The sequence below is a fragment of the Helobdella robusta genome, assembly GCF_000326865.2.
Source record: "Helobdella robusta unplaced genomic scaffold HELROscaffold_29, whole genome shotgun sequence".
Classification (NCBI taxonomy): Eukaryota; Metazoa; Annelida; class Clitellata; order Rhynchobdellida; family Glossiphoniidae; genus Helobdella; species Helobdella robusta.
In genome coordinates this window covers 1,348,033-1,373,764 of record NW_008704475.1, presented here as the reverse complement: position 1 = coordinate 1,373,764, position 25,732 = coordinate 1,348,033, and the positions used below count along the sequence as shown (strand labels likewise).

Sequence of the window (25,732 nt, the reverse complement as noted above, 5' to 3'; positions counted from 1 at the left end):
ATTGTAAAATTANTGGTCTATTACCAACATATATATATATATATATATATATATATATATTTATATATATATATATATGTGTGTGTGTGTGTGTGTGTGTGTGTGTGTGTGTGTGTGTGTGTGTGTGTGTGTGTGTGTGTGTGTGTGTGTGTGTTTGGACAGTCGTTTGGACGATTGATATTGTCGTTTCGTCAGTTAATTTTGGTGTTTTCGTCGTTAAAAGTAATCATTCATTGATATTTCTTTGGTTAGATTAACATAATTAGATTTTTCAATAATTTGATATCAAATTTAGTTTGTAAAATTCACTATTTTAGTGAAATTTGATAAAATATTGTCTGTAAATTGCTGTCACGTGATAAGAATTTCCCTGCTAGTAACAATTATAACTAATTATAATAATAAATTCAATAATGTCGTCTGGTAGTCGCTACTGTCGTACGAAATGTACAATAAAAGTTCCAAGTAAAGATTTGTTGTCATGCACTTGTTGCAAGACTTTTGTTCACAATAAATGTGAAACTAACGATGATATTCTTAAAATTTTGAGAAGTGTTAAAGTTTTAAAATGGTTTTATCAACGTTGTGTTGATTTGTCTCAAGATGTTAGTTCTTTGGCTAAGTCAATGGATGCGTCTTAAAATGAATTTGTTGCTCAACTAAATGAAATAAATGATTGTAACAGAATAATAAAACTTGATGTTGATAGTATAAAAATGGTCGTTGACCATAACCAATCTAAACTTGATGTACTTGATCGTTTTGATACTGTTTTACGCGAGGAAATTAAAATTTTTAAAAATGAAATAAAAGAAACATTTTCTAGCATTGTCAGCAAGGAAGTTAAATTGAATGTTGAAGTAATTAGAAGTGATGTCAAATCAATCCAGAAAACTTTACAAGAAGCTAGTGATGTTAAAGAAAGAGAAGCAAATTTATTGATGTTTCGTTTAGCTGAAAGTGATGATGATCGTTCCAATGTTTTGAAAATTTTAAAGCATTTGACAGATGTTTCTGAAAAATATGTAATCAAAATAATGAGACTGGGAGGGAAATGCGAAACTGTCGTTAGACCCATTTTGATAAAGTTAGATTGCGTTTTACTCAGAGACTCAATAATGAGAAATGTATATAAATTCAAGTCGTTAAAAGAATTTTCACATGTTAGACTGAACTATGATTTAACAAAGGATCAGAGGCAGGAATTCAAATCATTTGTTGATAAAGTTAAAGTTATGGAGAAGAAAACAATCAAAATTGATCTGATTATTTGTTCTCAAGATTTTCAAATTTCGGATATTAAGATTTTTCCCAGTGGGACATTTTCAGACCATAGTTTAATTCAGGCTAATATATCATTAACTCATAAGCGTCCTAAAATAGTCAAGAAACAAGTTAGATCCTGGAAATACCTAAATGAAAGCAATCTCATTAAATATGTACAGATTTCTCCATTATCAAGGTCTTGCCAAAGCAATAATATTAATATTGAGTTTGATATGATGTTCTGAACTCAAGAAATTGGCTGATGCAGTTGTTCCACTTCGTTTTGCGGAAGTCAGATGTGATGTTACTGCTCCATGGTATGATAGTGAATGCAAAGCTTTCAAAAGACTTTGTCGAAAGAAAGAAAGGAATTACAGAAAATATCAGACGGAGAAATGTAAAAATGAGTGGATAGCAGCTCTGAAAAATAAATCTAGGCTTTTTTCACAAAAAAGAAAGAGTTATTGGAAAAGACTTGTTGCAGATAATAGTGAATCTTCTAAAAATCTATGGAATGTTATTAAAAAAGTTTTTTGTAATCAGGTCACTGGTCAGTCATTGAGTGAAATTGTTGGTTCAGATTTGTCTCAATTCTTAAAATTTTTTAATGATAAAGTAAATAAAATTAAACAGTTTACCAATGTGAGTATGTATAATTGTCCGACTATTTGTCAAGCTCAGTACAATGGGAATTGTTCTTTTCCTGACTTTATGCTTTTAACAGAATCTGACGTTAAAAAAATTGTACTCAGTTTGCCATCAAAAACATGTATGATAGATGTCTTTCCGACCCATATTTTTAAAAAATATATTGATTTATTCATCGTTTTTCTTACCAGCATCTTAAATCTGAGTCTGAACAGTGGCACATTTCCTAATGGTTGTAAGCATGCTATGGTTTATCCGGTTTTAAAGAAAGTGAATATGGATCGAAATGATTTGTCTAGTTATAGACCAATTTCCAACATCTGTTTCATTTCCAAGATATTTGAACGAGTGGCTGCCAAACAGCTCTTGAATCATTTGAATGTAAACAACCTGCTACCAGTTCACCAATCTGGATATCGCCGCTATCATTCAACAGAAACTGCACTGCTTTGTGTGTTTTCTGAGTTGTTTGCTGTTTTAGACAAACAACATGTGGGTCTAGTCACGTTTTTAGATATGAGTGCGGCATTCGATTGTGTAGACCATCAGATTCTCTTGGATAAATTGGTTCATGATTACGGTATTTCCGGTACTGTTATCAGGTGGTTCAGATCATATCTGTTTGACAGAAAGCAACAGGTATTTTTCAATAATGTGTTATCTAATGAAACGGTTTTGACATCAGGAGTGCCACAAGGTTCAGTGCTTGGGCCTATTCTTTTTATCATGTATACCGCTGAAGTTTTTAAAGTAATTGATAATTTCGGTTTTAAATATCATGCCATAGGCCATGCCATGATGATATTCAGATTATAGTTAGTAATAAGCCAGAATTACTGCAATCTGAAATCAACAAACTTGTAACTTGCCTAAATAACATTGATAATTGGATGTCAAACAATGGTCTTAGATTAAATCAGCAGAAGTCAAAATTTGTTCTAATAGGTACATGGCAGCAGCTGATGAAACTTAATATCGACTCAGTGAAAATAGGAGATGTTAAAATAGAATTTAGTGACAACTAATCTGGGTTTCATTCTTGATTCTAGATTATCGATGCATGATTATATAAAGATGATAACAAATTCATGCTCCGGACAGATTCGAGAACTCTATAAACTCCGTTAGTCATTAGATAAATCTGCTATTCATACCTTGGTGCATGCATTTGTTCATTCACGATTGGGCTATTGCAATGGCCTGTTTTACGGTTTGCCAGATAGGTCTATTTTTGCAATTCAATCTATTCAGAATAGAGCAGCCAAATTGATTGTTGGAGATCTCAAATTTAACCATGTTACTCCAATTTTCAAGGGCCTTCATTGGCTTACTATAAAGAAAAGAATTAAATATAAAATATGTATGTAAAACTGTACATGGCTTGTTACCAAGTTATTTGATAGATAAAATAAAAGAGAAGTCTATAATGACGAGTGGTATGAACCTTAGATCAGATGATGGCATTTTACTGGTTGTACCTGATGTCAATCTGCAGATTGCATCAAGAGATTTTGCAGTATGTGGACCAATGGTTTGGAACAGTTTACCGAGATCTGTTAGAACTAAAGATTTGAAACTTGATGATTTTAAAAAGAAACTTAAAACTTACTTATTTTCGCTTTGATTTTGTTGTTAAGAGAATAATTATTTGTTTGTTACTACCGCCATTGACTGTATTCTTTTCTTTTTTGACTTTGTTTGGTTATAGATAGCGCTTTTGAGAACTTATATATATATATATATATATATAACTATATATAGAACTTATATATATATATTGTTTAGAAATATCACGGCTTTACAGACATTGTTCAATTTTTATTCATTTTTGCATATATATTATATATTCTTTATTTTTATAAGTATTTGCTAATTATATTAAATAAACAACGCCGCAGATGCAGATGCTGGATTATTTTCAGAGCTGTTGCAAAATATTGAAGTTGAATGTAGTATTTCATTGCCAAATGAAAAATGGAAACTTCACAACAACGTCGCTTCATTAAATTCATCAAGAAACTTTGACGTCGATTATATACAAAAAAATGATTTCAATGATGAAATTGGTGATAATATAAAACTAATAAAGAAGAAATTAAATCTGCCATTATTTGGTGTAGGTTGTTTATAATTATAAAAAATTACAATAATTTAATCATGTTAGGAAGAACTGATAGATAGTCTGGTAGAGTGATGAGATCGATGGTAGATTTAGGGGACAACAAAAATGTGAGCAAATAAGCAAAAATGTTGCCAGCCTAATTTCGGTAAAATTTTAGCAAAAATTTCGATAGTTTTTGGCCCATTGTCAAATTTTCATAATATTTAGCCTCACCGTCTACGTTTTATAGATCCGTCCCTGGAGTTATGTTATTGGAGAATGGAAATTTGTAGCTTGAACGGTATCCTTAATTTGAGAGAATTAGTTAGATTAAATTAAATTTAGTCAAGCTGGGCGTTATAACGAATTTTTTAGCAGTATATGTTAAAACATAATGTGCTCTTAACCCTTAATGATTATAACGACAATGATTTGGTTTTTCTCGATTAATATAAAGCAAATCATCAAAGTTCTTTTAACAAAATTTCTAAGAGCACACATCTGTTTTTAATTTATTTTAAGAAGACAAGTAAGTCTATCAGCTCATCTTTTTATCAACCTCTTTCTCCGGTTACAGAAGCTTTTACCTTAAATGTTTCGCCCGAACGATGATTCGCCAGAATGATGAAGATTCGTGCGAAAAAGTTTACGCCGATAAATGGAACATTTGCCCAATAAATTTTTCGCTCAAAAATTTTTTTCCTAACTCAAGAGAATGAACCAAACAAAGATATTATAAACGGACGGGACAAATCAGAATAAGAACACTTTGTTCACAAAGAAAATTGTAAAACTTTGAAATATTCATTATTATTTAATTATTTATTCAATTTATTCAGTTGACCAGAAGCTTAATATAAGCCTGTATGGCCACCCGAGACACAGGAAAAATTGAACAAAAACAATTAAAAAACAAAATTAAACATTAAAATGAATTATAATGTTTAAATAAATGACTATATAAACAGAATAGTAACAGTAATAAAGTGTTCAATGAAAAAACAAAATACTTAAGGCGTTTGTAATTGGTACAAGATCTTGCTTATAAAGGCAGTTGATTCCATAACCGCATGCCAGCAAACATGACACTTGCGACAAATCAATCAATCTTCGTTTAGCGTCCAGAGACCCAGTTCCCCAAGGTAGGACGTTGTTTTCTTTGCCATCAATTTTTTGCGCAAAATTAGACGATCAGTAGTATCCATTTCATTTAAATTTAGAGCTTTCATGTCGTGCTCGATTGTTTTTGACCAGGACTTCTTCGGATGGCCTTTGGGACGTGTGCCAGGTACTTCAACATCTGCAAAGGAAGTTATAGCACTGTTTCCACTTCGAAACATGGCCAATGACAACCAAACTGGAACAACAACTTTACCGAACCGATATGAAAATGCTCCGATAGATGCAACAAATTAGTCTGCTTTGGTTTTGCTGATGTTGTCTTTGAATCCATGATCGGCGAGTCTGGTGTTCCAGTCTTCAAACAACTGTGCTGCATTCTGCTCAGACGTGGCTGTTAAAACGATATCATCAGCATATATTAGATTACAAATGTCACCAGTGCGTATCGGTTTTGTGATTTTTTCCATCACAGTAATAAATAACAGTGGACTGAGAATCAAACTTTAGTGAACTCCAACGCCGATGTCAAATGCATTTGTGTTTCCAACCGTTGTGCTGACAAGAGTCTTAGTATTCGTACACATTTCCATCACAAGTCTAACAAGATATTCTGGAATGAGTTGTCGACGTAGACTCCACCTGATTGCTTCACGGGGAACTTGATCACATGCTTTTTCAAAGTCTACAAAAATTTGTGATAAGTATTGATGCATTGCGAGGTACTTTTCATGCAGTTGCCGAAAGATGTGAATTGCATCAATTGTTGATTTCCCCGCTAGAAAACCAAATTGATAATTTCCGATTGTGATGCACGACGTTAATCTTCTCTCATTGATTTTCTCGACAATTTTCAGGGAGTGTTCTAACAGACGTATACCCCGAAATGATGAACAGTTCATTGGATCACCTTTGCCTTTGTATAGCAAAACTGCCATGCTATAATTCCATTCAGTCGGCATTGAGCAATTTCTCCACACTTCACGACGAAGTTGTAGTAACGTTTGGATACCTGCCGAACCAGATGCTTTGATAATGTCATTTGTGAGTCCAGAGGGCCCTGCTGCCTTTCCATCCTTTATAGCTTTCAGAGCTTCAGTTGCTCCTCTACAGTGATGTCTGGAATCGAACCTTCGATGGGTGGATCGTCAAATTGACATTGATGGGATTTGTTTCGGTTGAAGTATTCTCTTCACTGTTGCTTGATCTCATCTTGTTCAAGAACCATCTCATTTTTGTCGTTTTTGATACATGAGGCGCCAACTATGTCTTTTTTCGTAAGATTTGCTTGTTTTGATATACGATACAGAGATTTCATTTGTTCACATTTGCTTTTAGTGAGCCACTCTCAGCACTGATCTGTCCGAGCTAGTGCGACTTGACGTTTTGCATAGTTGTTCATCTCACGAAAAATTTTATGGTCATCAACAGACTTTGATTTTTGCCATTGTTTTTATGCAGCTTTCTTTTTAGCTATTGCATTTTGTACACTGTCATTCCTCCACCAAGTGTCCCGTTCATGTGCCAGTAACGTTTGTAACGTAACGTGCATGTAACGTTTTGTACCAGTAATCCCACAAACTGTAGTTGCAGCGTTTATCAAAACGGTTTTGTATGTACTCCAATCTGTTCTGTCTTGCGATTGGTGGTCTAACCGTGTGGCGACAATCTGTTGAAATTTTTTTCGATAAATATTGCTTCCACCTTTTAATTCTCCGAGGTATTTGTTTAGACTTGTATTGTGACAGTTCAACAACCAGGTCTGCCACAATGAGTCTATGTTGGGCGACACGTGATTCGCCAGGTATAACTTTGACATTTTAGAATAGCCTTCGGTGTTTTTGCTTGACAGCGATGAAATCAATTTGCGTAGCTGATGGTCCACTTTTGTATGTTATGAGATGTTCCAACCTTTCTCTAAAATATATATATGTTCAGTAAATAAAACCCGTGACTTTCTGCAAACTCAAGCGGTTGCCATCTTCGTTTAGTTCTCAATAGCCAAAACCGCCACGTATGTTGTCAAAACCATCTGTTTTCTCTCCAACGTGGCCAATATGATCGTTCTTCAATCAGGATTGTTTCACATTTTGGTATTGTTGAGATGGTGTCAGAGAACGCAGCTCAGAAGTCATTTTTCATCTCTTCTGATTCGCCTGTCTGTGGTGCGTATGCTGAAAAAATAATCATTGTTTGCTTTTCTAGGCGAATCTTGATCCACATGACACGTGAGTTAATCCTTGGGCTAGCGGTTCTTTGACAACAATTTCAACACCATTTTTGGCCATCTTTTGACCATTCCAGAATAGTTTATATTTTTCTTTTTCTGAGTTGATATGACCGACACCATTCGATTTCCATCTTGTCTCTTGAAGGCAGCAGATGTCAATCCTTCTACGCTCGAGCATTTCTGCGATTTCCATGCTGCGGCCAGTCAGTGATCCAACATTGAGCGTTCCAAGTCTAAGTACCATAGAGGGGCCATTCTGAATTTTTCTGCAACATCCCTTTATTATTGCATACTTCCCAGAGATTCTTAGCACCTCTTGACCACTTAAGGCCTGCTGGGGACTAGGGGCCGTTGTTTTTGTTTTTGATGACATAGAATAATTTTTTTACAAATTTATTTAATTTATTTTTTATTTTTTTATATAAATTTAATTTTTATGTAAAAGTTTTTACATCCCGACACCCATCCTGACGACATCCACCAGTTATAAGCGGTGGGCCCAGTCTTTTGCTCAAAAGCACGCAAGGCAGCGTGGATGCAGTTTTATGTCATGCCCAGGACTGACACTTGCGACAAAACTTTAGTTTTTATTAATAGAAAATCAAATTCACTACGATGTCTAAAATTTAAATTTTTATTATATTTAAATCGATCTAAGGTAGACGAATATATATTTTATGAAAGAAAAAAGATTATATGATCAATCTTTCATAAATTATAAAGTACTGTAATAATTTTGACATTTAATTGGAGGATTTAAGTAACTTAGAGCTCTATAACCCAAAAGAGAAGACATTAAATTAAGTACGGGGAAAATCAAAGCATAATAAAGCATTAATGTTACATAAGAAGGACAATTTTTGATCAATTTATTAGTTATGCTCATTGTTTTTAAAATTTTATTAGAAATGTATGTAACAGGATTTTTCCCAGTTAGGTCAGATTTAACAACCACCTCTAGAAATCTAATGAAATCAATTTGGTCATTATATATATATCATCTATGCTTACTTTCAAGTTAATGTTCTTAGTAATTAATTTAGGGCCAAAAATCATAATATGAGTTTTACTAAAATTCAAAATTAATTTATTGGATAAACACTAAATGTATATTTTAGACTGTTCATTATTTATTACTTTAGAAAAGTCTGCTATATTATAGTCAGACTGATTAAAAAGAAGAGTCGTATCGTCAGCATAAAGAAAAACTTTTGCGACTGTGGCCGGCTCAATAATGTCATTTATAAACATTGAAAAGTATAGTTCCTAATATCGAACCCTGAGGTACACTAAATAAATAAAAAGGTAATTGATCGAACTTACCAATGACGGCATACTGACGTCTATTAGATAAATAACTTTGAACCATTTCAAGGCTTTTTTCTGATTCCGTATGAGTCCGGCTTAATCAACAAGATCTAATGATTTATTGCGTCAAAAGCTTTCTTATAGTTAATGAAAACTCCAACTGTACATCATCTTAATTTCATATTGGAATTTTGTGAACCATTTGCTGAACAGCAAGGTCACTTGACGATCGTTGTTTGAAACCATACTGAAATGGTGATAAAACGTTGTGACAATTTAAAAAATTAACCAATTTTGTAAAAAACATTTTGTTAATAACTTTAAAGATGGATGAAACTAAAGTTTTTGGTCGTTCAAAACCAAATTTAAAGAAATAAAATCAGATCCTACTACCGAACTCAAGACAAAACTGAACGAAATCAATTTACTCGTTGGTGAAAACCTCTATGATAACGTTAAAACCCACAAAACCAATTATCCTCTTTGTCCAATTATTATAAGTCAAATCCCAACAGCCACCTATCCTATAGCTAAGCTTCTCAACAAAATTCTAACTTCGTACACCCCTAATGACTACAATTTACAATCTTTCAAAGAATTCATGAGTTGTTTGAACACTAACCAGCCATCCAATCCTATCGCTTCCTTTGATGTAAAATCATTGTTTACCAATGTTCCCATCAAAGATACCATTGACATAATAATTACCACTCCAATCAAACCCCATTAAAATATCTAAACACGTGCTAAAGTTATTATTGTAAAAATAGGCACCACGGGAAACTATACAAGCAGATGGACAGAGTTGCCATGGGCTCTAGGTTTTTTTTTCGCCAACTTCTATATTGGTCTGGTCATCTGAAAAAAAATCAACTTATTTATTATAGGAATGCAAAGACATGAACAACAACTGCACTCCTCAACATGGTTCGGATTTAAAACGTAGCCATCTGATATATGAATTTACATGTCTCCTTAACGTGCACGTCAAGAATGTTTCATATATTGAAGTAACTACAACATAGCTAGCTAACTAGACGTCTGACCATGCACAAAAGGGAAGGTTCAATAAAACAAATAAAACTTGAAACACACACATAATACTGAAATTACAAGATAAATCCTGGAAAACAGCACCAAAATGATAAAATTCCAGCCATTCCCATCTGAAATTAGCCAAAGCCATCGACATAAAACAGCCCCTGATAAACCAACAACAAAAGATTTCAACAATGTTCCCGACAAGAAAGACAATAATAAAATATACTAACAATACCAATAGTACCGATGAAGACAGTGAAGAAAGTAACATCAGCACATTAAAGTTTAACACCAAAGTATTTAGCACAATAAAACATAATACCAAAGTAATTAGCCCGAACAAAGAAACCATATCAATTTGTAAAGAAGACAGTAAAATTAACAAAGTCACTAATAACATTAAATGCAAATTACAGGTACAACTTTAATTTTTATAACTATAGACCGGTTTCATATTTGTCGTTCTTGTCAAAATTAATCGAGAGAATAGTTTCTAAGGAGCTTAAGAAACACTTGGATGGAAACAATTTGTTACCGGTATATCAGTCAGGTTATAAAAGACATCACTCTACCAAAACTGCTTTGTTGCATGTGCTGTCTAAGTTGCATGAAATTATAAATAACTGGAAACCAAACCATCTTTTTTCGAATTCTTAGATTTGAATTCGGCATTTAGCTGCGCCGACCATTGCATTCTTCAGAAACGTCTTGATCACAGATTCGGAATAACTGGTATAGTCGAACAATGGTTTCGGTCGTACTTAACAGATAGAATTTAGCAGGTAATCTACAAGAATAGAACTTCTGCAGTTCAAACGATAGGATTTGGTATTCCACAGGGCTCGGTTCTTGAACCAATCTTGTTTATTCTGTATATCTCTGAAATATTTGATGATTGGAGAGTTATGCATTTGCAGATGAATCCTGTTAATTGATACAGAATCGTATAGAAAATTTCATTTTGCAGTTGATCGTTTTGTTAAATGTTTGGTCGAGCGAGAAATGTATGGCAAATAATCGTCTCAAACTAAATCAAAGCAAGAAGCAGCTTTTTTTGATTGGAACTTGGCAACAGCTATCTAGATTAAATTTTAATTTGGTTATCATATCAATATCAAGTTTTTATCTGGAACCCTACAACCCTACAACTGCGAAAATTATCCGTAGAAGTTTAACCAAAGATATTATTCAAAGTTTAGTGCATTCGTTTATCCATTATAAATTAAATTACTGCAACAGCCTATTTTATGGTTTGCCAGTAAAATCGTTATCCGTTCTTCAGTCAATTCACAGTCGGGCAGCAAAGATGGTGCAAAAAAATATGACCATGTTACCCCGACATTTAGAGAACTGCACAGGTTGACGGTCGAAAAGAGAATTATGCTCAAGATATAAACAATCATGTTGAAATGTTTGAAGGGAATGACGCTAGTTTATTCCATACATCAGCTTCTGTCTCCAAGCCAATCTATCCATTGCGTCTGTCTTCTTCAGACCAAGTGCCCTCAAGTCTTCCTGTATGGTCTGCGTCCAGGACTTCTTTGGGCGACCTCTTGGGCGGTGCCAGGCACCTGGTGTTTAGTAACAGAAATTTTTGTATCGTTTTCGCCTCGCTTCACATGGCCAAACCATCGTAGGCGATGACGACAACATGCATCCTTCAACGTGTACAGTCCAGATCTGTTCAGGATCTCGGTTGTATGGATATGGTCAACACGCTGTATCCATCGAATCATTTTCATGTCAGTTCGGTGAAGGGTTTTGTTGTTATCGGCCACGTCTCTGCACCATACATCAGAACAGAACGTATAGGTTTGTTGTATAGCTCACCATGCCTAATGTTTTAAATAAATATGAATTCAATAAGCTCAAATGTGTTGAGTGTTTAATAAAGAAAGCCATTAATGCAAAATGGGCATTTATCATCGGTTTGATGTTTGTTTCTTCATCGTTCCAACTCGGCGCTTAACCAACAACGAAAACAAAGAAGTAATAAAAACTAGCATTGTAAATAGTGACAAAGAAGAATATGATGCTATCGATGAAAAAAAGGAGACCAAAGAAGATGACCAGCCAATAAAGAAACCTGACACCTAATTTCCATCTATGTTCATTTTGACAACGTTCACCAAAAAACTTTAGTGAGAAAAATTAAAAAAAAACGAACTACAAACATATTAACGCCAAACATTCGGTAAAATTTATAGAATATTGTAAAAATTATGGTCTATTACCAAAATATATATATATATATATATATATATATATATACATATATATACATATATATATATATATATATATATATATATATATATATATTAAAATTTAGACCATATTCGATACAGTATTTAGATTGAATTTCAAACATTAAATTTCGTTTGTTGGTGAGTTGTTCAATTTTTTCTTCCTTAGTCATATTTCGTCGGTTGGTTCTAGATAATCTTGTGAAATTAGGATTTAGACCATATCCGATACAGTTTACAGTTAAAATATATATATATATATATATATATATACAAACAATTATTTTTAAAATTGCCCTACTGGTGTACAAAAGCATTAATGGATTAGCGCCGAAATATTTAATGGATAGAATTGTTCCAAGAAATGCACCGTTACAGTGTCAGAAGTTACGGTCAAACGATTTAGATTTGTTAACAATTCGTCAAACTCAGCTTGCTGTTGGTTGCAGAGATTTTGCTGTTATGGGACCGAAGATTTGGAACAGTTTGCCAGTTGACTTGCGAAATCGTGGGTTGTCAATTATTGAATTTCGAAGAAAGCTAAAGAACCATCTTTTCAGTCAAACTTTTCATGATATGATTTGATTGAAGTGAAACATTCAATCAACTTTTGCATTAGCGCATTTAATCAACTTTTACATTGTTAGCGCCTTTGAGAATAATAAAGGGCGCTTTATATATAAATAATCTAATAATATATAAATATATTTAATAATATATATATATATATATATATATATATATATATATATATATATATATATATCATCGGCCACGTCTCTGCACCATACATCAGAACAGAACGTATAGGTTTATTTTTTAGCTCCGAGACCATGCCTAATGTTTTAAATAAATATGAATTCAATAAGCTCAAATGTGTTGAGTGTTTAATAAAGAAAGCCATTAATGCAAAATGGGCATTTATCTTCAGTGATGTTTGCACATATATATATATTTAACTTTTAGACTTTTCTAACGGTTGATCGTAAATCATTTTCAAGTTTCTTTAGTTCAAAACCAAATTTTTTTTGTTTATTTTAAGCATGGTAGAACAGAAAAGCTTTTTTCGGTATTCCTATACCATCTTCGGTGTTCAAATTGTTAAGTTGTGGTTGTGCTCAGATGCTCAAATATATTTATATATATACCTCTTTATTGATTCCTTGTTTGTTTAAAGTGAATTGTAGAACTAAATATTCACTTTAAAAACAAACTAACGCTGAATATATATATATATATATATATATATATATATATATATATATATATATATATATATATATAGCGTTTTGTAGTTTTTGTAAAAAATAATAATAATAAAGACTATTAATATTAAAAACAATAATCATAACAATAATAATAACAATAATGATAATTCAATTAATTTCGCGCCTCACATGTTTGTCGCCTTGACAACTATCGTTTAAACAATTTAAAAAAATTTCGTTGTTAAAATTTTTCATTACAATTCCATGTATCTTTTTCGAATTTATTTGTATATATTTCAAGAATTTTGATAAAATGTTTGTTAATAAAAATAAAGCTTCAATTTTAAAAAACTTAATCTTGTCGATAAAATTTACAGTGACAAATTGAAAAATTCGAATGCAAGTTGATAAACACCTATAAATCACTACACACACACATATTATATATATAAATATATATATATATATATATAGCAAAAATGCAAACATATATATATATCATTGCAAGCGTGTTTGTCTGTGTGTTTTTGGTGGTAACCAAACATGAAACTCTGAATTGAAAAAATTATTGTTACAGAAAGCATTCCAACGATCGAATCATACACTCAAAGTATTATTTTGAATTATCACTCGAAAGTCTCATCGGGCGAATGTTCCAATGGTTACCTCTTTCTCCATCTCACCACGTTTTTTGACAATCTTGTCCTATCTTTATATCAAAATATAGTTAGAATACAATAAAACATTCAGACACATAATCATCCGCCTTCAAATCCATTATTACTTAATTCTTTTTGTTTTTCAAAAAACAAAAAAAATTTGGTCCTGGGCATGACATAAAACTGCATCCACGCTGCCTTGCGTGCTTTGAGCAAAAGGCTAGGCCCACTGCTTATAACTGGTGGTTGTCGTCAGGATGAGTGTCCGGATGTAAAATTTTTCCCTAAATTACTCCTATGCCATCACAAAGAAAAACAACGGCCCCTAGTCCCCAGCAGGCCTTAAGTGGTTAAGTGGTGCCAAGAATCCCTGGGAAGTATGCAATAGCAAAGGGATGTTGCAGAAAAATTCAGAATGGCCTCTCTATGGTACTTAGATTTGGAACGCTCAATGTTGAATCACTGACCTGCCGCAGTATAGAAATCGCAGAAATGCTCGAGCGTAGAAGGATTGACATCTGCTGCCTTCAGGAAACCCGATAGAAATTGAATGCTGTCTGTCATGTAAACTCAGACAAAGAAAAAAATAAACTATTCTACAATGGTCAAAAAGACGGCCAAAAATGGTGTTTGAATTTTTGTCAGAGAACCGCTAGCCCAAGAAGTGCTGGATATTTAAAGGATTAATTCACGTCTCATGTGGATCAAGCTTTGCATAGAAAAGCAAACAATGATTATTTTTTCATACGCACCACAGACAGGCGAATCAGAAGAGATGAAAAATGACTTCTGAGCTGCGTTCACTGACACCATCTCAATAATACTAAAATGTGAAACATTCTTGATTGGAGGCGATGTCAATGGCCTCGTTAGAGAAAAAACAGATGGTTTTGACAATGTACATGGCGGTTTTGGCTATGGAGAACTGTATGAAGATAGCAACCGAATCCTTGAGTTTGGTGAAAGTCATGAGTTGTGTTTACTGAAGATATTTTAGAAAGAGGTTGGAACATCTCATAACATACAAAAGTGGACCATCAGCCACGCAAATTCATTTCTTCGCTGTCAAGCAACAACATCGAAGGCTATTCAAAACGTCAAAGTTATACCTGGCAAATCATGTGTCGCCCAACTTAGAATTCTTGTGGCAGACCTGGTTGTCGAACTGTCAAAACATAAGTCTAAACAAATGCCTCGGAGAATCAAAACGTGGAAGCTGAAATGCATTATTCATCGAGAAAAATTTCAACAGATTGTCGCCATACAGTTAGACCACCAATCGCAAGCCAGTACAGATTGGAGTACATACAAAACCGTTTTGATAAACGCTGCAACTACAGTTTGTGGGAAAACTGGTACAAATGGTCAGCATGAACGGGACACTTGGTGGTGGAAGAACAGTGTACAAAATTCAATTCCTGAAAAGAAAGTTGCATACAGGCAATGGCAAAAATCAAAGTCTGTTGATGACCATAAAATTTTCCGTGAGAACAACTATGCGTGACATCAAGTCGCACTGACCCGGACAGATCAGTGCAAAAAAGGTGAACAAATGAAATCTCTATATCGTATAGCAAAACAAGCAAAACGTACCAAAAAAGACATAGTTGGTGCCTCTGTATCAAAAACGGCAAAAATGAGATGGTTTTTGAACAAGATGAGATCAAGCTACAGTGGAGAGAATACTTCAACCGTTTGTTAAATGAAACAAATCCCATTTATGTAAAATTTGACGCACCACCCATCGAAGGACCGATTCCAGACATCACTGTAGTGGAACTTATAGAAGCTCTGAAAGCTATGAAGGATGGAAAGGCAGCAGGGCCCTCTGGACTCACAAATGACATTATCAAAGCATCTGGTACTGCAGGTATCCAAACGTTGCAACAACTTTGCCTTGAAGTGTGGAGAAAATGCTCAATGCCGACTGAATGGAACTATAGCATGACAGTTCCGCTATACAAATGCAAAGGTGATCCATTGAACTGTTCATCATATCGGGGTATACGTCTGTTAGAACACTCCCTGAAAATTGTCGAGATAATCAATGAGAGAAGATTAACGTCTTGCATCACAATCGAAAATTATTAATTTGATTTCCTAGCGGGGAAACCAACAATTGATGCAATTCACATCCTTTGGCAACTGCAAGAAAAATACCTCGCAAAGCATCAACAACTATCACACATTTTTGTAGACTTTGAAAAAGCTATTGATCGAGTTCCCCGTGAAGCAATCAGGTGGAGTCTACGTCGACAACTCATTCCAGAATATCTTGTTCGACTTGTGGCGGCGTGACATCCCACTACTACTACGATTAAGACTTTATAACTCTGTGATACATCCGGTGTTGTTATATTGTTCAGAAACATGGCCAATGACAACCAAACTGGAACAACAACTTCAACGAACCGACATGAAAATGCTCCGATGGATGCAACAAATTACATCAAATCTACTGAAATCCTGCCTCGTGCTGGTTTAAATGATATAAAGGACGAATGCCGGCAACACCGTCTGCGGTGGTTTGGTCATGTCAAACGAAGTGGAAACAGTGCCATAAGTTCTCTTGCAGATGTTGAAGTATACGGCACACGTCCCAATGGTCGTCCAAAGAAGTCCTGGTCGCGAACAATCAAGCAAGACATGAAAGCTCTAAATTTAAATGAAATGGATACAAATGATCGTTTAATTTGGCGCAAAAAATTGATGGCAAAGAAAACGTCTTACCTCGGGGAACCTGGTCTCTGGACGCAAAACGAAGATTGATATATTGATTGATTGTTTTTCAAAGATAATTTTTATCATTTATGTAGTTTTATGTTATTTTATTGCTCTGTGAAAGCGGTATTTTGAAAAATTTTGATGTATTACTTAGGCTAGCATACTAAAGTTCAATATGAGCTTTTTTCTATGATGTAAAACAGCAAAGTATTTATTTTCTTTTAAAGTTGAGCCACAGAAATTCAAAAATTGATGACATGATGAAAATGGAATTATTTTTGTGCAACCTATTTTGACTTTTCTGTTTAAAAAAAGTTTTTGTTAATAAAACCAGGCCACCTCCTGGTCCAGTGGGCCATCTTATTTAAAGATAATATAGTTTTTAAATAAGCTATTTTGAGAAGTGAGTTGAATTTTTTTGTCAAGTTGTTATGCATGGTAATGTTAAGTTTCTTGTTAAGATTACTTTAAAAAATAAAGGGAATTTCTATGAACTTTGATTTAGAAATAAAAAGATTGTGGAAATTTTAATGGTCAAAAGTATTAGGTTGAGATGATTTGGTCACTGGAAACATGCGAAAAGTTACCCGGGTCTAACGTTATTGTTAAATTTGTACTTTAATGGTCAAAAGTATTGGGTTGAGATGATTTGGTCACTGGGAACATGCGAAAAGTTACCCGGGTCTAACGTTATTGTTAAATTTGTTTTCATTTATGACTGATTTGAGATTTGGAATATTTGCAAAAAAGAATGCAACGCAGAATAGTATGATAGTCAACCTACTGTGGTTTTGAAAATTTAAAAAAAAAAACAAATTTTTTTAGTATTTTTAAATATTTAATATATTTAAAGTATATTTAAATGAAAATATTATGTCATGATTTCAGCATGAAATTATCAGAAAAAAGTTGAAAACTGACAGTTGTAAAAGGACACAGCAAGAAAAAATCATGCCTAAAATTTTTGGTAACACTCTTTATATATGAAATAAATTTCACGTGTCAAACTAAATTTTGTAGCTTAATCCAAGTTGTAAGTGTAAAAACCGTTTTTTGTCACTGTAAAAATTTATTCTTGCTTGTATAAAAATCACTTTGTATGTTCAATTTGTTTTGTTTTTGATGTCTTAACTCGTGTTTAACACTCATATGCTAAATCTGCATCTGCTTTTACTGGTCCTTTTTTTTGTAAGTCTCTACCTTATCTCTTCTCTTCAAAGAGTACAAAATAGACTTGCTAAACTTGTTCTTGACATATCTCATATAACATCAAGTTTTTGCACTAGTTGCCAATTCATTAGCAAATCATCTTCAAATTATGGTTATTGCGTACCAGGTGATACACAATCAGCAACCGCCATATCTTTACAATCTTGCGCACTCGTCAGAACGATGGACACCAACTTCGATCTAATGTCTCTAATAATTTATATCAACCCGTTAGCAAATCGGCTCTTGATAATAAAGAATTGCTTATTAAAATCAGTTGGATTTTTTAAAAATTCCTTGTGAAGATTATTTTTAAGTTTAGGCAATTTCAGTAGCTCATTTGTGAACCATGGTTTTTTGAATTTTTTCTTAGTGACTTGAGTTTTAAGACAGAATTTAGAAATGGTAGAGGTAACATATTTCAGAAATATGTTAACAGCAATATTGACGTCAGCTGAAGCAAAGACAGCCGACCAATCAAGGGCTAACATCTGGTTATTAACCTTTTCCAGGTTTCGCCTAGAAAAATATAACTTATCTACCACCTCAACCTCAACATCTGATACTTTTTCTTCAGCTATTGTAAATATATGTAGGTGACCCGATATATCACTGAAAATGATTCTAGAGACATGAGATACTAGATTGTTTGTATATATGTTGTCAATGAGAGACGAACTATGGTCGGTAATTCTGGTGTCTTTAGAAATCAACGGACGATAATGCAATGAATATAAGGTATTAGCAAAATAGGAAATAGAATTATTATTGTCAGACCAAATTAAGTTAATATTAAAATCATCTACAATATAGATCTTTCTTTGACGTAAAGCCTTATTCATTCTTAAGGCATTAGAAAGTTGGTCTGTAACAACAAATGGAAAAAACAATAATTATGACTTTTTGATTGTCTTTTACTTAAATTTCAATTGCCATGGATTCATAACCCTGCGATGAGGATCGTAAATCAACAAGCTATAGAAGAGCAAGATCTTGGTGCACAAATAAACCAACCCCACCACCTCGCTGAGTAATTCGGTTATTGTAAAAGAAATTATAATTTGGAATTGCCACTAAAGGAGCCTTATCATTATTTAACTACGTTTCAGTAATAGCGATAATCATAAATTTAATGTCACATTGATGTAAAAAGAGGTCAATTTCAGCTAATTTGTTTAAAACACTTTTAGTATTAAAATGCAAAATACTATAATCGTTGACATTAGAAGAAAATGAATTTTCAACATTATCAACATTAAAATAATTGCAAGAATTTATCGTTTTACCATAATAATTCACATCACGATCTATATCACTAGCCATTTGTAAACTGCGGTGTTTGGACCGTTTGACTGAGGCCTTTGTGGGAAAATCTATTCCCGTACCTTGACCTGAATTGGCCATTAGTCGATGTTTTTTACTATGTCGGTAAATTTGCTGTTGACGCATAACCTGAAGGATTTGGACTGATTCGTATTTTAGGATTGGGTTCAACGGACTTTTTGAACGCTGGATGGCAGGAAATGGCCTCCACTCCTATGAATCACAAATGTTCAATCAAGTCACTAGTTTATCTAGCAACGTTGCTGATATGATAGAATTTTCTACTAGTCATTAATCTACTAGCTGCAATTTTCGAGTTCTGAGGCAGTTTACGCCCAACCAAATTTTTCACATTCGACTTATTATGTGAAGGTGAATCAACAGGCTTCTTTCTGTGCTCGACCAATTTGAAACCATCTTGACCTTTTATTTGCGTTTCTAAAGGTACATCATCCGCCCAGTTAGAACCTCGGGGGAGTGCAGAATTAATTTTCTTATCAACGTTTACTTCAGACGACCTACATTACTATTGGTCGCTATAGTATTTTATTTGTCATTGACCACGCAAATGCTTCACTTTTATCATTGATAACGAGATGTTGGTAAATTTTCAGAACTCTCAAACTTTACCTTTATAACATTTTCTAAGCAAGGAATTTTCTTTAAATCTCAACTAACATATACGGGACATTTATCCATTAAGCCATGAGTTTTAAGACACTTCAAAATAGAAATACAACACAGTAATTTATCTTTTTTCTTAGTATCCTGCGTTGTGAATTTTTCACAGATTTCATCTTTAACAGCTTCATAATCATTTTTTAACAATTTAACAGCACCAGAAATATCTTCGAGTGTGTAAAATTCAGGAACATTATAAATGAAACTTTCTTTGTCCAGCAAATCAAATTTATTAATTAAGAAGTACAAAACTTCATTAATTACGACAGACATTTTGTTTACTTTTCGCCAATCACATATATATTGTCGGAAATTTTAAAATAAAAGATAAGGAGATTTTCAAATTATGACTAAGCCCCACGTTGGGCGCTAATTGTCGGAAAATTTATAAATGAAAACTATTAAAACAACTGGTGGTGTGAGATAATCTCCTCCTCTATCTTTCTCAGGGAATTTTTTTATGGTCCGACAATAATTTTTGTGTATATTTTTAACGTGAGTTCGACCAGTCCTGTGTGGCACTGGGCTTTTTCGAATTATATGATTTTACTGAGTAACACACGAACGCGTAAAGAAAAATATTCGATAACAATTTTATTAATCGACGGAAGTAAATAAAAATGAATTGAACTAATGAACTCTATAATAATGTAAATGTCAATGAACAAACTGGAATACAGGAATTAGAACTTCTTCTTGTTGGGTCTTCGACTTGGGATATGTTTCTTGCCGTTTAATCGTACAACCTCGACGTGTGTAACCGATAGTGATGTCGATACAACTCCAAGAAATAAATGAAATGAATGTGGAAAAATTACAAAAATCGGAGCCTATGGAAATTGCAAGCTGCGTGTGAAACTATACCAATGAGTATAGAATCCAGCAAAGAAGCCTAGGTCGACAAATAGCACAAGAAAGAAAAGAAGGAGGCGGATTGGTTTTCACAGAACCCAAGGCCTGTTTTCACTGGGCCTGTCTGTCAGTCGGTCGGCTTTCGCACAACCCTGGCCTGTTTTCACTGGGCCGTCAAGTCTGATCGGCTTTCGCACAACCCTGGCCTGTTTTCACTGGGCCGTCGAGTCTGATCGGCTTTCGCACGACCAACACAAAACAACAAGAGTCGGAACAACACTGGAAACAAATTGTGTGACTTTAGTACGCGTGCGAAACTATGCCAATGAGCATAGAGTCTCGTACCAAATCCACTTTTGAGAACTTAAGACGTTGGAAACTATGCCAATGAGCATAGAATCACGCATTAAGTCTCTTAGATACCAGAATAGGCACTGATTACTCGAAGCTGCCTAACTGGTGAACCCAAGGCTGACTCTTTTTGAGAACTTAAGACGTTTCTGAAACTATGCGAATGAGCATAGAATCACGTATTAAGTCTCTTAGGGATCAGAATAGGCACCGATTATTCGAAGCTGCCTCACTAGTCAACCCGGTCTTTCAGTCTTTTCACACCCTTCCTTATCAAAGCAAAATTAGATTTTGTTTCGGGTGTTTTAAAAAACATAAAAATTTTCAAGGTATGTCCAATTAATCAGAAAAAGTACTAATTAAATTTTAAAATAATTTGTAATAATTTATGACGTCATCTAAATTGCAAAACAAACAAAAATCGTCGTCACCTATCGAGTAAATTAACTTGCACCATGCCCCCTATCGAGTGAATAAATTTCGCGTTGAAAATTTTGCAGTATTTTTAGTCAGTATTATTTCATAATTCTGACACTATATATATGTACATATACATTTAATTGGCGCTATATAAGTTTCCTATTGATTGATTGATTTATTGATATATATATATATATATATACAAATTTAAACGCAGAATCACTATATATATGTATATATATAATATATATTTATATATAAATAATGGGCTTAAACGTAAGTTATATATGTGTCAATTGTTGGTTTCTTAGCGGGGAATCAATCAATCAATCATTAGGAAACTTTTATAGCGCCAATTAAATGTATATGTGTATATATATATATATGTGATTGGCAAAAATTAAACAAACATGTCTGTCGTAATTAATGAACTTTGATAATTTCCGATTGTGATGTGCCATGTTAATCTTTTCAATGATTTTCTCGACAATTTTCAGAGAGTGTTCCAACAGACGTATACCCCGAAATGATGAACAATTTAATGGACCTTTGCCTTCGTATAGCAGAACTGTTATGCTACAGTTCCATTCAGTCGGCATTGAGCAATTTCTCCAGATTTCACGGCAAAGTTGTAGTAACGTTTGGATACCTGCAGTACCAGATGCTTTAATAATGTCATTTGTGAGTCCAGAGGGCCCTGCTGCCTTTCAATCCTTCCTAGCTTTCAGAGCTTTTGTAAGCTCCTCTACAGTGATGTCTGGAATCGGACCTTCGATGGGTGGAGCGTCAAAGTCAGAAGTCATTTTTCATCTCTTCTGATTCGCCTGTCTGTGGTGCGTATGCTGAAAAAATAATCATTGTTTGCTTTTCTAGGCGTATCTTGATCCACATGACACGTGAGTTAATCCTTGGGCTAGCGGTTCTTTGACAACAATTTCAACATCATTTTTGGTCGTCTTTTGACCATTCCAGAATAGTTTATTTTTTTCTTTGTCTAAGTTGATATGACAGACACCATTCGATTTCAATCTGGTCTCCTGAAGGCAGCAGATGTCAATCCTTTTACGCTCGAGCTGCTGGGGACTAGGGGTCGTTGTTTTTTGTGATATCATGGAATAAATTTTTGGGGAATTTTTTACATCCGGACACCCATCCTGACAACAACCACCAGTTATAAGCGGTGGGTCTAGCCTTTTGCTCAAAAGCACGCAAAGCAGCGTGTATGCAGTTTTATGTCATGCCCGGGACTAAAACGTTGAAAAACTTCTGTCAAAAAAAAAGAAAGATAAAAAGATGTAAAAATTTTCAAACCATTTTCTACAATCTGTTCATAATAAAGTTGATTAAATGGATTAAACAGCAAAAATCATACGAATGTTAACTTTTTTATTATCTAAAATAGATATAAAAATGTACGAAAATAAAATTATGTAAATATAATTTAAAATGATGGAATAATTCGAATAGTCGTCATTGCTCGTTGTATTATGAAAAGTACATTGATGATAAAAAGAAGTATAGAAGAGGTAAAAACTTGATCATGCATTGTTTCCATCGCAATATATTGCATATGATGACGCTATTACATTATTAATTAAGCTTAATCTAAATTGGTCAGTTTATTTAACAATAATTGTCCATAATAATATTGATAATTTAATTCTAATATTTGATCTTATTGTTTTTAACGCTTCAATCGATTGTTTTTTTTATAATTTCACGTACCATTTTCACATCGTTAAAATTTTACACATGTTTATACAAGCATTAAATAAACAGAAATAAATAAGTATTTGTAAATTTTGTATACTAAAAACAGTTGCTTATATATATTAAATAAATAAATATATTGAATGTTTGCATTTACAGTATATATAGTAAATGTTTTCACGACTGAAAACACTTATAAAGCTTTTGCTTTGTCTTACATAACAGTTTTAAATCTGATAATTTCTACATTATTTGATGCTTTATGAGGCGTTTTCGCTGAAAAATGTTTAGAATTAATGAATGTTATAATCTTATAATGTCTAAAATCATTTTTTTTTATTTTAGATTCCAATTACATTTTTAGAATTAATTCTCCAATATTAAATCCGAGAAAGGTTGTTTTATTTCGTGTTAGCAAATTAACAAACTAAAATTTTAATAGCAATTTACATAACTAAAACGTTTCAATCGTCATCGTTTTTGAATGTTTTCAGTTTTTTCAACTGTATGGTTTTCTTTTTCATATTTTTTGAAATTTGTAAATCTAATTTTAAGAGAAAAACAACGATGCGAGATAATTGCTTTAAAAATGAAGTTGGTTGTCCAGCGCATTCGGTAATATTTATTATCTTCCATTGTAGATGATGGCATATCGTTATTCACAACCAGCGTCTATAATACACAAAAATGAAAAACTGTTAAACATATTAAAATTGGTTTTCCACTTCACTGCCATTTTGAGATACGAGTTTTATGTAAATCATTATATTAATATATCTTACTAAACGTCTATTACATTATCCTGTTAACATTTTTACATACCTGCAAGTTTAAGTTTTTCTTTGTCTTTTTACAGTCTTGGCATTTTTAACAATGATTAATTAAGATTAAAATGCATAAATTAAGAGCTGCAATAAAAAATCATTTTATCGATAATCACGAAATAGTAATTACTTGTGAGATTCTCAACAATAGCACAAAAATACTGTATCGCAATAGGAATACTTTTCAACTTAAAATTTTAGAAACACTAACATAAACAAAGAGAACCTTGTGCTAAATATACGACAGAATGCAATAACTTTACAGTACAAAGTAACTACCAATAAAAAGATAATGGATCAACGCAATGTGAGTTATCGGTGCCAATAAAGTAGAAACGCATACCTGTAACTATATATAAAGTACAACCATTAGTTAATGACATACTACTTTGAAAATGTTAAGACTTAACGAAAAAAGTAGTTGAAAAAACAATGATAAAAATACGGTAAGAAATATTGAAAAATTGAACCAGAAATTGATCAAAGCTGAAAATGCAGTAATATTTTTTAACAATTGTCTTAACTCTAATTGTATATATATATGTACAATTAACCCTAATTGTATATATATAAATCAATTGCTGTTCGTTAGTCTTGTTAAAACTCGAGAACGGCTGAACGGATTTATCTTATCTTGGTTTTGAAATGTTTGTGGAGGTCTAGGGAAGGTTTAAAAAGTAAAAAAAATTCCTAAAAACAGATAAATTGTCATGACTTGTAGAATGAGAGTTTTTGAAAAAGCCGACAAGGCTGTGTAATTTCGTATGAACTAATTATTATTCGGAAATCGAGAATTGTTACAGGTCTAGCGAAAAATAGAAAAAGCGACATACATGCAAAATTTAAAAACATTCTTTGTTAACAAACTTATGCAACTCAACACGTGTGCCTTAACAAGGGAAACCTTGTGCAAGCATTAGATTTAAAAATAAATGTTATATTTACATAAATATATTTATTTATTTTTATTTATATATATAATTATAAGAAATATAACTGCATTTTCAGCTTTGATCGGTTTCTGGTTTAATAAAATAAAAATGAATAGAAGAGTAGTTTAATAAATGATGTAAATACGGTACGAAATGTTGAAAAACATGATGGAATTACGGTACGAAATGTTTTGAACATTTCGTATTTACATCATTTTGTAAACTACTCTTCTACTCATTTTTATGTTATACAGAAAAACATTTTTCTGTAATACTTTACCATTTTCAATGTAGTATGTTATCAACTATTGGTTGTATACCTATATCTGTGCGTTCCTAATTTATTAGCTCTAAAGGATCACTTTTGTGTTGTTTTATTATTTCTCTTTATTTATTATTAGTTTGTCTGTATTCTGTGGAATATTTTATTACAGTCTTTAAAAAGTGTTTCTGCAATTTTAAATGGAAAGGGGTTCCTATTGCGATACAATACCTTTGAGTTATTGTTGAATATTTCTCTGGTAATGGATGTTCCGTGGTTATTGATTCATGGTTAAGTTAGGGTCGATATGTAGATGATATCTTCGTTACTTACAACAATGGAAGAATGAGTTCAATAACTCTTAATATTTAATGTTGGATATTTCTCCGGTAATGAATGTTCCGTGGTTATTGATTCATGGTTAGGTTATGGTCGATATGTAGATGATATCTTCGTTACTTACAACAATGGAAGAATGAATTCAATAACTCTTAATTGGTATTTACAAGTGAAAATTCAATTAAAAATAAATTTTCTTTTCTAGGCGATCTTTTTCAAAATATAGAAAATCACTCATTAATTTACTATTAGTGTCCGTCTACTACTCCCACGACCCGG

The 25,732-nt window shown here is 33.0% G+C and overlaps 4 protein-coding genes across 4 annotated transcripts; 2 read left to right on the top strand and 2 right to left on the bottom strand.

Moving 5' to 3' along the window:
* Positions 1–716: 716 nt before the first annotated feature.
* Positions 717–4,910, top strand: HELRODRAFT_174303 (hypothetical protein; the record flags this gene model as incomplete). Its single annotated transcript, XM_009020833.1, has 3 exons — positions 717–1,314; positions 3,813–4,034; positions 4,855–4,910. 3 exons carry the CDS (start codon positions 717–719, stop codon positions 4,908–4,910), a joined length of 876 nt encoding a protein of 291 aa, XP_009019081.1.
* Positions 4,911–7,335: 2,425 nt separating this feature from the next.
* Positions 7,336–7,737, bottom strand: HELRODRAFT_174302 (hypothetical protein; the record flags this gene model as incomplete). Its single annotated transcript, XM_009020832.1, has 1 exon — positions 7,336–7,737. The coding sequence occupies one exon, from the start codon at positions 7,735–7,737 to the stop codon at positions 7,336–7,338; it is 402 nt and encodes a 133-aa protein (XP_009019080.1).
* A 2,432-nt stretch (positions 7,738–10,169) lies between these two features.
* Positions 10,170–10,370, top strand: HELRODRAFT_81170 (hypothetical protein; the record flags this gene model as incomplete). Its single annotated transcript, XM_009020831.1, has 1 exon — positions 10,170–10,370. A coding segment is annotated over one exon (201 nt), but the record flags the coding sequence as incomplete, so codon positions are not given.
* Positions 10,371–14,649: 4,279 nt separating this feature from the next.
* On the bottom strand, positions 14,650–20,036 carry HELRODRAFT_174301 (hypothetical protein; the record flags this gene model as incomplete). The annotated part of the gene is made up of 5 exons (XM_009020830.1): positions 14,650–14,775; positions 17,240–17,333; positions 17,988–18,399; positions 19,145–19,295; positions 19,761–20,036. The coding sequence occupies 5 exons, from the start codon at positions 20,034–20,036 to the stop codon at positions 14,650–14,652; spliced, it is 1,059 nt and encodes a 352-aa protein (XP_009019078.1).
* Positions 20,037–25,732: the final 5,696 nt, after the last annotated feature.